A 16,696-nucleotide genomic window follows, 5' to 3' on the forward strand; every position below is an offset into this window, starting at 1 on the left:
GGCTTTGAAGGGCATCAAACATGTATGTTGAAATCCCCCTCAATTATAATATTGTCAAAAGAAGGGACAATAACAGATACAAATTCAGAAAACTACGGAATTAAAATCCCGATGAATGTTTGGGGGTCTAAATCAAAACACATAACACAGATTTAAAAGAAGGTAAAAGTCAGCATTTAAACCGGTATTTAAAAATAACAGAAAGACCACCACCCCAGCCAACAGACCTGGGTGTACTAAAAAAACTACAACCAGGAGGGGAAAGTTCATAGAGAGGAATCATTTCACCCATTTTAAGCCAAGTCTCAGTTACAAATAAGAAGTCTAATTCATGAGAGAGAAAAAAAAGATCATTCAAAATAAAAGATAATTTGCAAGAGATCTTGCATTAGAGCTGTAATCGGGCCTTAAAAGTTAGGCCCGACAGGACCCGAGCCCGACAGGTTTCGGCCCGAGCCCGACAAGTACATTTTGATTGACAGCTTTTTTAAAGCCCGAACCCGTTTACAGCCCGACATTATTCAAATGTGCGCACACACACAGCTCTTTTGCCTTTTGTCAACAATGAGTAAATTATTCATGTTTTAACATAATTTACTCATAACTAACGTAGACTAGACAACTTGGAAGTTGGAATAAAGAAATAAAATAAGACCTCTGTGACATCGTAACATCTCAGCATTCTAGACATAGGCTCATTTAACCTATAAATAGACCAACGCACCAATAAAAACGAGTCTTTAAAAAAAAATTAAATTAAGATAAATTTTAAATTAAGAAGGGTATTTGGCAATAACGAAATTAAGATAAAGGCTCCGCCGGATTTGATTTATTTAATAAAAGAATAATGCCAACATTAGCGTGAATACTCTGTCAACATTATGCATTTAAGACTCAATGAATATTTAGTTATCATTTGAAAAACCTTTACTCACAGAGATTAGGCTAGGTCTACATGTTTTTGTGGAGGAAAATGATTGAATCCACTGTAGATGTCTTCAGCGCGCTCCTGCGCTCACTGATTGTGCGTCATTATTCACTCATTATCCTCATTATAAACATGGTCAAAACATTTCCACACCTCAGAGTTTGCTTTAGTTGCTGGTTCAACCAAAACGTAATCACTAGAGGCAAGCCTCCGTTACACCTGCTCAGCATTCATTTTCGCATCTTTCTCGCGCTAATCGAAACATATCACATGACCGCTCGTTTACCTCGCAAACCGGAGCGCAAGCCCGAGCCCGGCCCAAGCCCGCGTAAGATGATAGAAATTAAGCCCGAACCCGACCGAACCCGTCGGGTCCCGACTGGTCCCATCGGGTTCGGGCAAAGATCTTCAGCTCTATCTTGCATTAATCAACACCATTATCACTGGAATGGGTCAGGAAAAGGTGCATTTGTGGGTAAAGTGGTATCGTTTACTGGACTTCCATAAGGCAGGAAATTAAAATTATGGCAATCGGAAAGTTACTTTCTGATTGCCAGAACTCAAATAAATCAGCTGCAAGGACCAGAATACTGTCAGAGATGAAGACTGAAAGATGGGAAACGAGGTATGAGCATCGTAGGTTCAGCATCACATCAACGGCCTCCGCCACTGAAGACGCAGGTCTGTTGAAAGGATATTTCCTGAACTTCTTTGATCTCACAAGACCTCCAGCAGGCTTCCCACACTTCCTTTAGCGTTTCTTCAACAGGCACAGAAACCCTGGCAGGTAACACATTTCCTCAGAGCGAATGGCACCCCTGCACCCCAACAGTTAACATACCAAGGCAGATAACACGTTTTCCTCCGTGCGGCTAGCACTTAATGAGGATGCAGCTGGCAATCGAGTGATCGAGCAATCAAAACTAAAACAAATAACATGGCAAAGAAACATCCTGGCACCATCTTGAAAAAAAAGACCGCTTTTTTTATTAAAAGCGATAGCATTTTGTATACCTGTTTTATTGTTATACTATGTTATATTTGGGTCTTGTTGACTAAAGTTAATTACCATGGTACATTTTTGTAAGGGTTTTCTTTCACTCTTTAAAACACACACACACACACACCTGTGACTGTGCAACCGGCCTGTGTTCTGTTGAATGAATGGCTCTGTTTCTGCAGTGATGGAATAATGAGATTATCATATCAGAATAAACATGATGTTGTCTAACCAGAGCTGATGGAAAAACCATTATCAGTATCATCAAAATGATGCCTGCTTCGAGGAATAAAAAACAGAGACTGTGACAAATCCATGCTGTGTAGACAACGTAATGAAACGTGTTAACTGCAGAACCAAAATGACCTTACTTGTGCGATACCTCTAAAAACAGATACACATTGTTTACTTCTCACCTAATACAGCTAGTTTTTTTTAGTTATGTATTATAGTAAACAATGTCATGGTTAGGCCTTAACCTTCCATCATCACAGCAACACAAAGAGTTAAATTATGATCTTATTGGTTAACCTGTGCATTCACTCGGTGTGCAAAACAACAGTGACTCAGCGGTTGTTGTTGTGAATATTATGTGTCGTAATATTATTGCATCAATTAATCAAATCTGCCAATAATGACTGATTTAAAGTAATTACAGCACAGGTTATAAAAGTGTCAAAGCTCAATATTAATTAGCACTTGCATAATGTGGCATAGAAGGTGACGAAGCACAGATGCTCATCTAAAACGTGTGACACACACTTATGAAGGTGATTTTTAGTGCTCTACACACCTTGAAAGAGTTCGTAAAACTTAAAGGGTGGGTGAAATGCTCGTTTTCACTCAATATCCTGTTAATCTGGAGTACCTATAGAGTAGTACTGCATCCTTCATAACTCCAAAAAGTCTTTATTTTTATTATATTTATAAGAGAAAGATAGTCTGTACCAATTTTTCCCGGAAAAGCACGAGCGCCTAGAGGTGTGACGTGTGGGCCGAGCTAAAGAATCACGAGCGCCAGTATGCTTTTGCGTTGAGAGCGTTTGGAAGCTGTGACAGATCCAGAGGCTGAAATTTAACAAGAGCAGCATCAGCAACGACGTCTCTATGTGGTATGTACTGAAACTGTAGATATTTGCTTAGCGGTTTTGGAAAATGACTTAGTTCCACTTTATGTCGTCTTTTTTTTTTTTTTTTTTTTAAGCTGTACATGTGGAAAGTGCAGTTTGATGACAACATCGCATGTTGTTTACTTGATGTTCTTACGCGCCGATAGCTAAGTTAACAACACAGAGATATTTGAAGCAGTTTTACTCACCGCCTGCGGTTCCAACACACGATCTTGACCCTTTTTCGTTGGGATTGCATCATCCTTAAGAAATAAACGATGTGCAAATCCGGCGTCAAACTGGGCCTTGTTTGTAAAACAAGCATCTTCGAAATGCAAGGAACAAACAAAAACACTTGCACAACTCCGTTGATGCTCTGTTAAAATAAACTCCATCCACTGGTCCCTTAATGCAATTTTTTTTTGGTAATCTGTGCAGGGTTGTCTTGCCCTGGCAACCAAAAACACTTCTTTTGTGACATTTCGCGACACTCTCGCTCTGATCAGTGAATGAATGTCTGTGCTCTCAGTGCTCTGCTATACGGCAGAAGTGCCCTTAGGACCCATATAAGGAAATTATGCTCCATCTAACGTCACACAGAGCCATACTCTGAAAAAACTTTCCGAAACTTGTGACAAACCGGAAGAGGTTTTTTTGGAACAAAAATACTCCTTCAAACGTACAACTTAATTTTTGAAACTTTGTCCATGTTTAGCATGGGAATCCAACTCTTTAACAGTGTAAAAAACTCAGTATGCATGAAATAGCATTTCACCCCCACTTTAAGAAAACACTTGGAAACAGCAATGCGCATGCTGTAGAGTTGGTGTTTGAAAATTCGCCCTCTGCAGTTCAGTTTTAAAATACAAATGACTCTCTGATGCTCCAAAGCGCGTTATTTTGAATCTGAATCATTTTCAGTTTCCCAAGCTTTTCTCCCATTAGCCCGGGCTATGTCATAGCGAGAGAGACCACACGCACACGCTGTATGACTAAGCTCATCAACAGCCAGGACTGGAACGAAAACCCAACCGTGTAAAAGATCAACCCACTGCCACAGACAGAGATAAAAATGCTTTTAAATTCTCATGGTATCAAAGCTCTGCAATGCTCTGCATTGCCAGTAAATAAACCACCTACGTGCATCAGCTCTAATCTCCTCACATCCCACTCAAGAGCTCTTGCTAAAGCAAGCGTTCATCCTCGGAAAGAGCCACCAAGGTGAACAGGGAATCACGCGAAATGAATACTATGTGTTTGTCGCTTACTGAATCAATATTACCAGGAACAGTTCAAAACCACTACAATCTAGTGTATGTACTGACATCATGGGCTTGTGTAGCCTGCCGTAACCAGACTTTTGACTTTGTGGAAAGTCTGGTTCCCACTGCAGCTTGTTTTGGATGAAGACTGCCTTGACTGATATGTAAAGTGTCATTTCGTTTTGTATCATTTATTTTGCGCTAGTTATCCAGAAGAGTGCTCAACATGCTAGCAGGTCAGCGTTTACTCTATGCAGATGTCTCACGGCATGCAGCTTCAGCCGTCTTTGCTGGTTTTGGCTGCGTTGACAGCGAGCATGTGGGAGGAGAGTGTGTCCGCAGTGCTCAGATGATGCAGGTGAGACACGAAAGCTTGCATATCTCTATTGCCAGCTTGTGTTGTCATGAATAGTAATGTCGCATTTCTTACAGTTTCTAGTAAACGTTTAGAATAATTAGGCTTTTTTTTTTAGGTCTCTTAATACATTTTTAAACTGCTTTAAACATTGATAATAATTAGAAATAATAATATTTTTCTTGAGCAGCGAAACAGCATGTTAAGATATAATTTCCGAAGGATCATGTGACACTGAAGACTGGAGAAATGATGCTGAAAATTCAGTTTTGCATCACAGGAATAAGTTGTATTTTACAATGTATTCTAATAGAAAATGTAATATTTTTTTATTTTTTTTTTCAAACTGTAATAACATTAATGTTTTTACTTTATTTTTGAATGGCATTGCATGTTTAGGTGGCACTGAATTAATTCAATGTGATTTGAACACTTTTAGGCATGATTTAGCACTAGCAATCTTACAGTGTGCAAAGTGCTTTAGGTTTGCTTCATATTAACTTTCATGTAATTCCAAATATATTTGTCTTTTACAGGATATTATACAAAACTAATGTCACAGAGTTTGTGAAGAAGATGAATTATTTTTATAAGGATTATTATTATTATTATTATTATTATTATTATTATTATTATTATTATTATTATTATTATTATTATAGGTAATTAAGCTTCCAGAGTATACAAAAAAATAAATATAGAAATAAAACTTTACAGTATGATATACAGTATAATTTTCATGGTAATTAATAAAACCGATTTGCAACAAGTGAAAATAGCATATTTTGTTAGTGATAGATGTGGTTTACATTTAGTGCAAATACATGGATTATGAATGAATAATGCATTTATATTTCATTCATTCATTCATTCATTCGTTCATTCGTTCATTCAATAGATTGTATTTACACTAAGCGAAAATAGCTAAAGATTCTATTTACACTGTGTTAAAATAACAATATTGTCTACTATGTGTACTATCAATTATAAATTATCATCATTTTAATTCAAATGTTCTTTTTTGTTGTTGTTGTTGTTTTATATTAATTTCTTTTAAAAAACGATTCTCTATTCAATTCCTTTTTTTCCATAAAATAAAGGACTGAGCTTTCCAAAATTAAGCTTTTTAAAATGCAGAGTTATTAATTTAGCTCCACAGAATGTTCCATCTTTAAAATGCAACTGTACTGAATGTAATTTTGTCTTCAGATATCAGTCAAATACTGCCAATTCTATCCAACTGCACTTTGACCTTTCAATCTATTGACCCCAGCAATATTTTTCTTCAATATTTCAGCAAAGCTGAGAGTGATAACATGAAATTTACACAGCCTTATTTCCAATACATGCTCTTGCATGTGTGTGCACATGAGGTCAAGAGAGCAACTCCAACACAGTAAGTACCCAGTGAAAAAGAAAGGAAAACTCTCCCTGGTGCCACTTGCAAATTGAATCGATCAGGCTTGACTTCTATAAATAGAATCCGTAACCGCACACTTGAGTGGGCAGGCGGCCTTCAGGGGAACTGCAAGATCAATCTTTACAAGTCCAAAAGATCAGTGAAAGCCAGTTAAGTTCACACAAGTGCTCAGCAGGAGTTGAGCCGCGTGGCTGCGCTGTGTTGCGCTAATGAATGCATGTGTTTGTGGGTGTTGAGCACTGCGGCGTGGGTTGTCCAGTGGGCGTTCAGAAGGTTTTCAAGAGGCTATATGTCAATGGGATGCGTTCTCATTAAATCTGCTGCTATTTCTGTAGAGATACGAATTAATTCTCTTTTTAGATGGATAGGTGCACTTAGATGTATTTTATATAGTTTTATCTAACAGCGTTATTGCAAGTATAATATTGCATTCTTACCATTTCAGAAGCTGAGTAACTTATCATTTAGACACAATATTTTCTGTGGTTTTTACTGGATTAGGTTTCAAGAATGATTCATTGACTTGCTCTAAGACAGCACTTGGTTCAGTACGTGCCTCGTTTTGATGTCACGGTTTGGTACGTTTTTCAGTACAGTAGGGGAAAATGATATAAAATAGCTTTTTTTTTTTTTTTTAAGCAGCTGTTTACCGAACAAACTGGATGATTCCAAGGGCCCCGTTGTTGTCATAACGCCTTGCTTCAGAATTGAATGCTAGACCTGCATCTGACACCATGAGTTTAATGCTTTCTGAACACATCTCCAAATTTCCACTTTGTTGCAATTATTCTCTTTTTTTGTTGTTGTTGTTGTTTTACATCTGAAATAGTCTACAGTAGTTTATGTCAGTAGTCCTATTTTCATAATTGTGACCACATAGTCTTACTTCTAACAATGTATTTTACACAGAATGAGTTATCATATTGTGTACACACACACACACACAGTATATACTGTATAATACACATATAATTTGTTCCTGTGATTCAAAGCTTAATTTTCATTGTCAAACTTAAGATTATTAAGATTCATTATCAATATGCTGATTTATTATTATTTTTTTTTTAGGACTTTTTAATGAATCAAAAGTTTGAAAGAACAATATATATAAAACAGAAATTACTAACACTTTTATAAAATAATTCATTTCTTTAAATTCTTAAACTTTTGACTGACAGCGTGTGCATGTGTATGTATGTAATGTACAGTAATGATTATACTGAACTTGAATTGTTCACCAAACACTAGGAAAATACAAGAATGGGATCGGGACTCTGTATTGGCAGATATTCAAAATTTTATGACTTGGATCCCTTTAAGGGCTATCCCTACCTAGCATTTAATGTATGGCTTTCCTGATAGAAATGGTCAGAATTTGAAAGATGAGACTCGTAAACATGGGACATGTCTAGTTAAGTTTTATTCATACATCAACTTCAAAAGCAAAAGATCAATCTTGGGATTTAAAAACTGATTTAGATTGATATATCTCAATGTAATATATATGTACATGTATACATGTCTATGTTTTTATAATTTCACTTTATGTTAGAAGTCTTTGCAGCAGACTGTGTGATGTTTCACACTATGAATTGTACTCCAAAAACACATCTGCTATAATTAACTTTTTATTTTTATTTGTATTTTTTGTGCTGCTTTTGGCTACGTTTGATTGGCCATTAATGTAACTATATGCCTTTTTACCCTAAGATCTACTAATGAGCAACTGCTGTAAGCAGCACAAGAGAGATACTTTACAAGCAGCTCACACCATTTATACAATCAGAAAATGTTCTTTGCGTGTCAGTGTTAAGGTTTGTTGACATATACATTAGGTGGGTGTTTTTGTAAGAAGGCTTTTAAATAAAGGGTCAGTCTGAAGTCTAGTGTAAGTTAGAAAAACGTCTGAAATTGCTTACAGTAACTTTAAGGAAGCATGTTAAAAACACTTTAAACCACTATGTTCTTAGCTACTATCACACCAACACGTACTCCAGTGTAGCAAAAGTTCTTTGAATGATACCTTCTTAGCGCTAATGAAAGGGGAGGATGAATACTTGCCTTGGCATAGTGAGGTGGGATGTAATACATTTATTGTCACTTATTTTCTTGCCAATCAGCAAAGACTGTATTAGAAGGGCTCGTTGGCTTCGATATGAGTCAGCGAATTTAACCTTTTTACTTCCAGATAAAGTCTAATTAAGCTAAAAGCTTTACTGGCTCCATCCTTTCTTCTTCCTTTCTTTTCTAAACTTGTAACGCTTACCTTCCTGTCTTGCCCCCCTAAGAACAAGGCCAAGGGGCAAGAGAGGAAACCTGGCACTAATTGGACGCCCCCCTCTAATCTCTGAGTCTAGAATAAGATCAAAGAGACACCTGGTTTCTGTGACCTATACTCAGTGTTTTGGCTAGGAGAATGTGTGACTCAGCTCATATTTTCTGCCTGAGTGCATTTGCAGGCAAAGCCAAAACTTGAAGAACTTTCACTTCCTGGAAATTGACTTATTGGCTTCTTGGAATTTGGTGAGGATAATAGAAATTGGCTGGTCACCAGAGAACACTTAGATTAAAGGGCGAAAAGCACACCATGTTGATAATTTCTGCTTGCCGATATGGGATCCGGTTTGGAATTCTGGGGCAGATGAAAGCAGTCTCTTGGTTCTACTTTACTACTTTGCAATTTAGCTAATGCTTTTATCCAAATTGGCATACAGCACACCTATCCCACAGATAATCAGTCTAGACAACTTGGGAAAAGTGCCTTCCCCAAATGGTCCTTTAATGGTTTTTGTATCACTTTAGGTTCAGCAGGCCACTGCATTTGGTCTTTGAGGCAATACAGTACTGTATATGATTGTTTAGAAATGAAAATTTGATGATCAAAGCTCTCCAATGGCATCAGTTTGTTGTTTCACACCTGCAACATTTGGTGACCAGTCCAGGTCTTTAACCAGCAGTATTCTCAGCATACTCCATTTTTGTTGTTTCTTGTCACCTTTGATCTGATCACTTGTCTCTTTGGTCCTCAGGTTATGGCCACGCGGCTCCAGGCACAGATGCTGGAAAGGCGTTCTGTATGTTTTACGCAGTGCTTGGGATCCCTCTGACGCTGGTGATGTTCCAAAGCCTTGGCGAGAGGATGAACACCTTTGTGAAGTACATGCTGAAGCGCATCAAAAAGTGCTGCGGGATGCGCATCACGGAAGTCTCCATGGAGAACATGGTGACTGTGGGCTTCTTCTCCTGCATGGGAACGCTCTGCATTGGCGCAGCAGCTTTTTCCCACTACGAGGACTGGAGTTTCTTTCAGTCCTATTACTATTGTTTCATAACGCTCACCACCATCGGGTTCGGGGACTTTGTGGCCCTGCAGAAGAACAAAGCTTTGCAGAGAAAGCCCCTCTATGTGGCGTTCAGCTTCATGTACATCCTAGTGGGGCTGACGGTCATCGGGGCCTTTCTCAACCTTGTGGTCCTTCGCTTCCTGACCATGAACAGCGAGGATGAGCGGCGGGATGCCGAGGAGAGGGCTTCCTTGGCGGGGAACCGCAGTAGCATGATCATACACATCCAGGAGGACACACTGCAGAGGAGTCGACGGAGACGAGAACAGCAGCAGCAGCGCTACAGATCCGAGGTCACCGATCTCCAGTCCGTCTGCTCCTGCATGCACTACCATTCGCACGAGTTCGGGAGCTCGGTCGGCCTCGGGTTGGGAATTGGAGGAGGAAGCAGTGGCGGCGCATTTCCACACCAGAACTCATTCGGCTCCCAGTTGAGCCCACATCAGTACCATCACTACCACTCGACGGTGTCCTACCGCATAGAGGAGATCTCGCCAAGCACGCTGAAAAACAGCATCCTTCCCTCCCCCATCAGCTCCGTCTCGCCCGGGCTGCACAGCTTCACGGAAAACCTCCGGCTGATGAGACGACGCAAGTCCATCTGAGAACCGACAGCAACCGCTGAACACACATATCCAATGCTGCTGCTCTACCAAACCTCATTACGCCACTTTTCTCGTCATTTTCTGGCTGATTTCGGACCAGCAGGACATTTGATCGCTCGGTGGATATATTGGAACTTTGTTTAAAAGCATGAAGCATGGATATCTATTTTTGCAGGAAACGCCTGGGCCTTCTTCGTCCTTTTGAGCAGCACCCAAGTGGATTTGGATATAATACTACCATCCTGATATCTTGTCAGATGATGCACACTTGCATTTTGAATAATACAGAAGGAAATAGATATATATAATTTTTTAAGGGACATATGATAATGTGTGTTTTATCAAACAGTGAGCAACCTCTGGTTCTTTCTTGAGATTCAAGTGCCACACCACTGAAGGAGAAAATAACGATAAAACTGATTTGAAAAGGACTACGCAGTATCAGGTATTGTTTTCTATAAGCAATTCTATTTAAGAAAAATTGACATTGATACACATCATGCCAAAATATTGTTGCCAACCATAGCATGTGCATTAGTTGCCGTTTGATGTGCGTCATTGTTTCCGTTAGCCTTTTTGTTTTTCGTTTCTGTTCGTTTCAATTCGATCGAAGGTTTTCTGTAAATTATACATGTATGTAGAGACTTTCCAAGTGTGTTATATTTTGAGGTGACAGATGAGTGACAGCAAAAGTCGGTTGTGAGAGGAAAATAATTGCATGTGCTTTGTTTAAACTGGTATGCGTTTACTGTAATGAGGCAAAGCGATAGCACTGGATCCAATATTAAAAGCAAATAATCCTTTAAAAAGTGTTTTTTTTTTTTTTTTTTTTTTTTTTATGGAAGTCGAACTACATATCCACTAAAACAGGGCCTCACAAATGGGAACGTAAAGGCAATGCGGATGATTGTTATTCATTGTTATTTTATATAAACAACAGCACGACTATTATTCCATTGTGAACAATCAGTGTATAATGTATGCTAACCCTAGCAATGATTGCTTTATTCTCGCCAATAACCATGGCATTTATTTGAATGAGACTTATTTAAATGCATCAATAAAGACAGTTATTTATGTATTTTACATTTTAATGATGTCTTCAGAGAATGCCCTGCAAATGAGATGGTACATCACAGGCATAAAAATTGCTCTGATGTTGATTGAAAAACATAGTGCACCTCTATTAGGAACAGTCTGGATGTACTCAACAGTTCTCATTCTCTGCTTGCGGTAGGGTGTTTTTTTTTTGTTTGTTTTTTTACTAACCAAGTTTCATCTCTGATATAACCGCAATCATGTCACTTTTTGGTTTCAAACTAAACCTTTTCAACTCTTTTACTAGGTCTTACTGTATCCTGGATGTGATATCTGAGTATCTGTGTTACAGTTAGGATCATCCAATAAACCAGAGTTGGAGTCAAGACCAGACTCTACAAGATATAGACCAAGACTTGACGCTCTGAGGCCCAGAACCACACTAATTCCTGTCCAAGTAATGAACTAAAATAGAAAAAAAGCTGAATTTATTGCAGCGTACACATTGTGCAGTGGCTAAATAGCCATTCAAAGCCATAGAAGTTTGTTAATGTTCTGTTATCAATAAGGCACCTTGTTGAAAGTGGCTATAGTCTTTGGTATGTACATGTAAGTTGACTCATTTTTAGTCTCTAAACACAGATGAAATCTGGATCTAGATGGAGCAATGCAACATTTATGTGGTCTGGAGTGGTCTTCAATACTCCAACTCTGATAATAACGAACCAATAAAATAACATTGCAAATAACCGTTTTTTTTTTTTTTTGTTTTGTTTTTTTATGGATGTAGAAGGCTGTAACTATTTTTTTTCTTGATAAGATTTGACATCCATTTCGTTTAACCAGTTTTAATTGAGAGCTGGTCTCTAATTTCAGTTCTGTTGACCAAATAAGTCAGAAGCGGTTAGAGTGGTGACGTTTTTATCTAAATGATAAAGATTTTTAGGCAGACGACCAATTATAATTTAGATTAAATGTGACACAAAAAGCATGAATCAGTTATTTATAAAATAGCCAAACATTTCAGGTGGTAGGACTGGACCCTTGCCGATGTTTTCTTGAAAAATAAATCTTGAATAATTGTCTTGATGTGGGTCACTGAGGAATGCAAAGCCCAAAGTGCCCGCTAAAGTAATTCGGTTTCAGACAAGACTAATTAATGAGAGAAATTCCCGATGGACTCCGGCGCTCCCGTGCACTCTTTTACTCAATTTCCAAGTCTGCCTGCGGGAAGCGGTTTCAGGCTCAAAAAGCTCACCATTCTAATACCAATCAACTTGACGTCTGACATTCTGGATTTCACAGCATATGTTGCAGCACTCATGTAAATTTATGTAAAACGCTACCATTTTATAATATTGTACAGTGCATATATTGTAAGTAGTTATATCCTTGATAAATTACAAAGGCATATTTTAAACTCAGATGCATTCACATTTTTACAGCATTCAGCATACTGTATGTGCCTTGAAGGGGTCTCTTTCAAATGTGGAGTTTGTATTTCATTAAGGCACATACTTGAATTCATATTCAGATATAGAAGCAAACTAATTAAAATACTTCATTGTCAAAGCAAAAGCTCCCCATGTATTCACATGGAAAACCAAAGCAACTGATCCTCACGAATGCCGCCGCCGCCGCCCAAACAATGCACAAGTATGTATTTTAGCATAAACACTGTCTGAAATATGTTAATTGTTTCACTAGCACAACAAAAAGCTTTATTTTCCACTTTTTATTGGTTGTCACTTTAACCAATGTATGTACATTATGGTTCCTGGGGTCAGGACAGAATAACATGTATTTAACATCAATAAACTGTCCTTGCATTCTATATGTAATAGCCTGATGATAATTTCTCAAACAGATGAGCTTGTATGTTTGGATTAGATGAAATGTAATAACTTTATGATTGGCAACACAAACAAATAAATCATATGTATCAAAATCAGTCCACTTTACTTAATTTATAAGAAATATATAGATATAGACATGTCATGTAATAGTTATTATATTAAACTGCAAATTATGGGGCAACCTGATTTAAAGGAATAGTTGAATACATTTTTGCTGAAAATGTATTAGTTTCTTTGTTCATTGGAATAGATTTGGAGAAATTTAGCATTTCATCACTTGCTCACCAATAGATCCATTGCATTGAATGGGTGCCGTCAGAATGAGAGTCCAAACAGCTGATAAAAACATCACAATAATCTAAACCACTCCAGTCCATTAATTAACATCTTTGAAGCAAAAAGCTGAGTGTTTGTAAGAAACGGTTCCATCATTAAAGATTTTTTATCCATTACTTTTGGCCAAAATTCAGGTCCATAATCCATAATGACGCTTCCATCATTGAAAAAGTCCATACCCTGTTGTTCTCTCACTTTAAAATCTACCAACATATTTATTTAGAACTGTTTAGGACGGCTTTCTCTCATACATGTTGCTTGATCTGTGCATATTTCTCTCAAGTGAAGTTTCTTTTTCACCAGAGGAAGCATAAAATAAAATAGAGAACTTGTATTTTAGTTGGAAGCTACAGTGGTCTTAATAATGAATTTATTATAAACATGCAGCTTTTCTTTTCACAACATGTTAACTGATGGACTGGGGCGGTGTGGATTACATCTTGATCATTGTGATGTTTTATCAGCTGTTTGGACTCACATTCTGACGGCACCCATTCACTACATAGGATCCATTGGTGAGTAAGTGATGAAATGCTAAATTTCTCAAAGAAACGACTAATTTGTATATCGATGACCTGAGGGTGAGTACATTGTAAGCAAATTTTCATTTTTGGGTGAGCTAGACCTTTAATATTAATATGATATAGTCACTTGAGACATTCAAAGTGTGTAGACTAGCCTCAGCCTCCCCAAATAATTGCTATTGCAGTTTTGCATTTGTAGTTTTATGCCATCTACTGTATCAGCAGAAAAACACAGTTGTTTTGACCATCTCTTTTTCATTTGTTTACTCTCCGCTTCTATATTGTTTTTCTTAATGCTACAGGAATATTGCACTATTAAATCTGTCTGTCCTCCCACAGCAGCGTGATTCACATATCTAAATATGATTATTCACAATAATCACCACATGTTGCTTTGTATTCATTTCTACAATAATCTGTTTCTGCAATAGAATGCATTATCAAGGTATCTTTTAAGTTCCCACTGCATCAAATAATCTGTCTGTCCCTGTCCGACTAATGAAGGGGAGCTATCGCGATATGGATTCACACTCCGAACTGTCAGAACAACATACTGTTTATTGTTTTTGACTTTATTGGGAAAACTTGCTAAGACAAACAAAGAAATGTAAATGCTCATTGCATGACATAGTGTGAATCACCCATGACTTGGGTGAATAAAAAATTTGAATTAAAAAATATCAACTTCCCTCATCCGCTTACAGAGTGCTGTCTGACTGGCTGAATTTGTGAATTATATAACAATTTGCATAAACATGCATTATTACAATATATATATATATATATATATATATATATATATATATATATATATATATATATATATATATATATATATATATATATATATATATATATATATATATATATATATATGTATTATTGAGAATATAAATATATATATATATATATATATATATATATTATTATTTTTTTCTTCAGTTTTTAAGGTTTAAATGTCCTTTTTAATGTCTTTATATAGTTATTTTTCATTTTTATTTCAATTGTAGTTTGTTGTTTTGGTACAAATATAAGGTTATATATATATAGATTTTATTTTTTATTTTTTTATTTTTTATTCACGTTAAACAATTAAAATTAGAAATATCGCTGGTTATTTTTAAATCTTATTTTTCACGGTTTTAGTTTTCAGTTGCAATAATAACCACATCACACTTGCACTGAATAACACAATCAGCATTTCACATCTGTGCACATTATTTTTTACAATTACTTTTGCAAATTATTATGTTAATCAAGTCTTTTTCTGTTTCCAGTTTCTTGTGTTCCCATATGTGCTGACAATATGCGTGTAGAGCTTGCATTCTCTCTAGGCCCAAAATTAGTCTGGTTTCTCAGTGCATGATGGGTGGTGAGAGGTGCTGCTATAATAACACCACACGATTCCTCCCACCTTATCTCTCACATCAGGATCTCTCCAGCAGCTGTCGTGAGCTGTGTACGAGTCCTTTGTGTGCCATACAGAAAAATCAGTAGAATTCCTCAAGATGCCATTTCAAGTTTAACTATAGCAAATAAATCAAACGCTGTGACTTTTACTGCTGTATATAGTCGTTCTGTCGTGGTTATGTACTCTGTCGAAATTGAGGATCTCAGAGTAAACAGAAGATCACATAATGTGATCATCTGATCAAAACAGCATATCCACAGACAAAGCTGCTTAGTAACTGATTACATGTAATCTGGATTCTGTAATCAGATTCCAAAAATTAAATGTGATTAAATTACATTTGAAATACTCATAATCAGGCTAAAGTTACTTTTCTATGGATTACATGATTACATATTATTTTCACAATAGCAATACATTGTTCATAATTTATTGACTCTCCTTAATTTCTCTTTTTCATGTAAGGTAGCCTACTGCTTATATGCAGTCAGAAAGTCTTCCAGTTGTGTGGACATTGACGTGAAATCTGAAATCAGTAATGAATTACAACTTGTAAGTAACCTTGCTCTGTCTGCTGCTTATGTTTTATGAAAGACCATCCTAATGAATAACACTTAACAGTAGGCCTATACAAAACACTTTCAATATTGTAAATGTGAAAAAGCATTTTAACCCAGGTAAAAAAGTTGCATAATTATGCATAACTCCCAAAATCAAAGGTAGGATAGTTCTACCCATATCTCTGACTTCCGGCAATAAAGATGTTCCATTAGGCTAGCTATCTCTTAGAAGACATGCAGTACAAAGAAACATGCTAACATTTGCTTGCAGGTGTTCGTTTGTCATCACAGACGTCGTCTTGAAACCAAATTGCAGAGGATAAATGATGCCTTGCAATGCTAGAACTTCTGCAGGTGGACGATTATCGGCAAAGAAGGTAATTTGTACACACGTTTCTTATCACCACGTACAAACCTTGACACATTGATGCATTTTATTTGCTAGAAAAGTGAATGTTTCTCATTAACACTGTATACATCACCCTGCTAAAAAAAAACTAATTTGTGAGAGAAGGGAGAAAACATGGTTGCTTAATTTACATTTGCACAGAATCTGTGGTGTATACAGTAGACTATGCAGAGATAAAAGATAGTTAGTGTGGATCTACTGTAGTGTGATGTAAGTGAGAGCAAACCTGGCGTATACACAGTAGAGCTAACAGAGGCATGTCACCTTCTCAATGTGTGAAAACTAAATGAAGGATAGTGAAGGAGTAAGACTTTAAGAGCGAGAGAGAAGGAGCCGAATGTGCCTGTGAATTTCACCGCAAGCCTATTTGTGGAAACCACACTCACATCTTGAGTGGAAGAATATGATTCTGTCATTTTCTGCCAATAAAAAGTGTTTGCCTGTGTTTTAGTGAGTGAGAACAGACTGCGTTTGTTCTAGACAGGGAGCTACTACAGCTGTGGCAGTAAGTACGAGCTCTAAGTTTTTATTAGCACATG

General features: G+C 37.1%; 1 protein-coding gene across 1 annotated transcript in view; it reads left to right on the forward strand.

The window, feature by feature from the left end:
• LOC127979486 (potassium channel subfamily K member 9-like) overlaps window positions 1–13,085 on the forward strand; it is a 52,215-nt gene extending 39,130 nt beyond the window's left edge. Inside the window, exon 2 of the mRNA XM_052584988.1 lies at window positions 9,104–13,085. Within this exon, the coding sequence (XP_052440948.1) occupies window positions 9,104–10,023 (920 nt within the window). The 3' untranslated portion in view covers window positions 10,024–13,085. The remainder of the gene's footprint in view (window positions 1–9,103) is intronic.
• Window positions 13,086–16,696: the final 3,611 nt, after the last annotated feature.

This window comes from Carassius gibelio, chromosome B19, assembly GCF_023724105.1.
Source record: "Carassius gibelio isolate Cgi1373 ecotype wild population from Czech Republic chromosome B19, carGib1.2-hapl.c, whole genome shotgun sequence".
NCBI lineage: Eukaryota > Metazoa > Chordata > Actinopteri > Cypriniformes > Cyprinidae > Carassius > Carassius gibelio.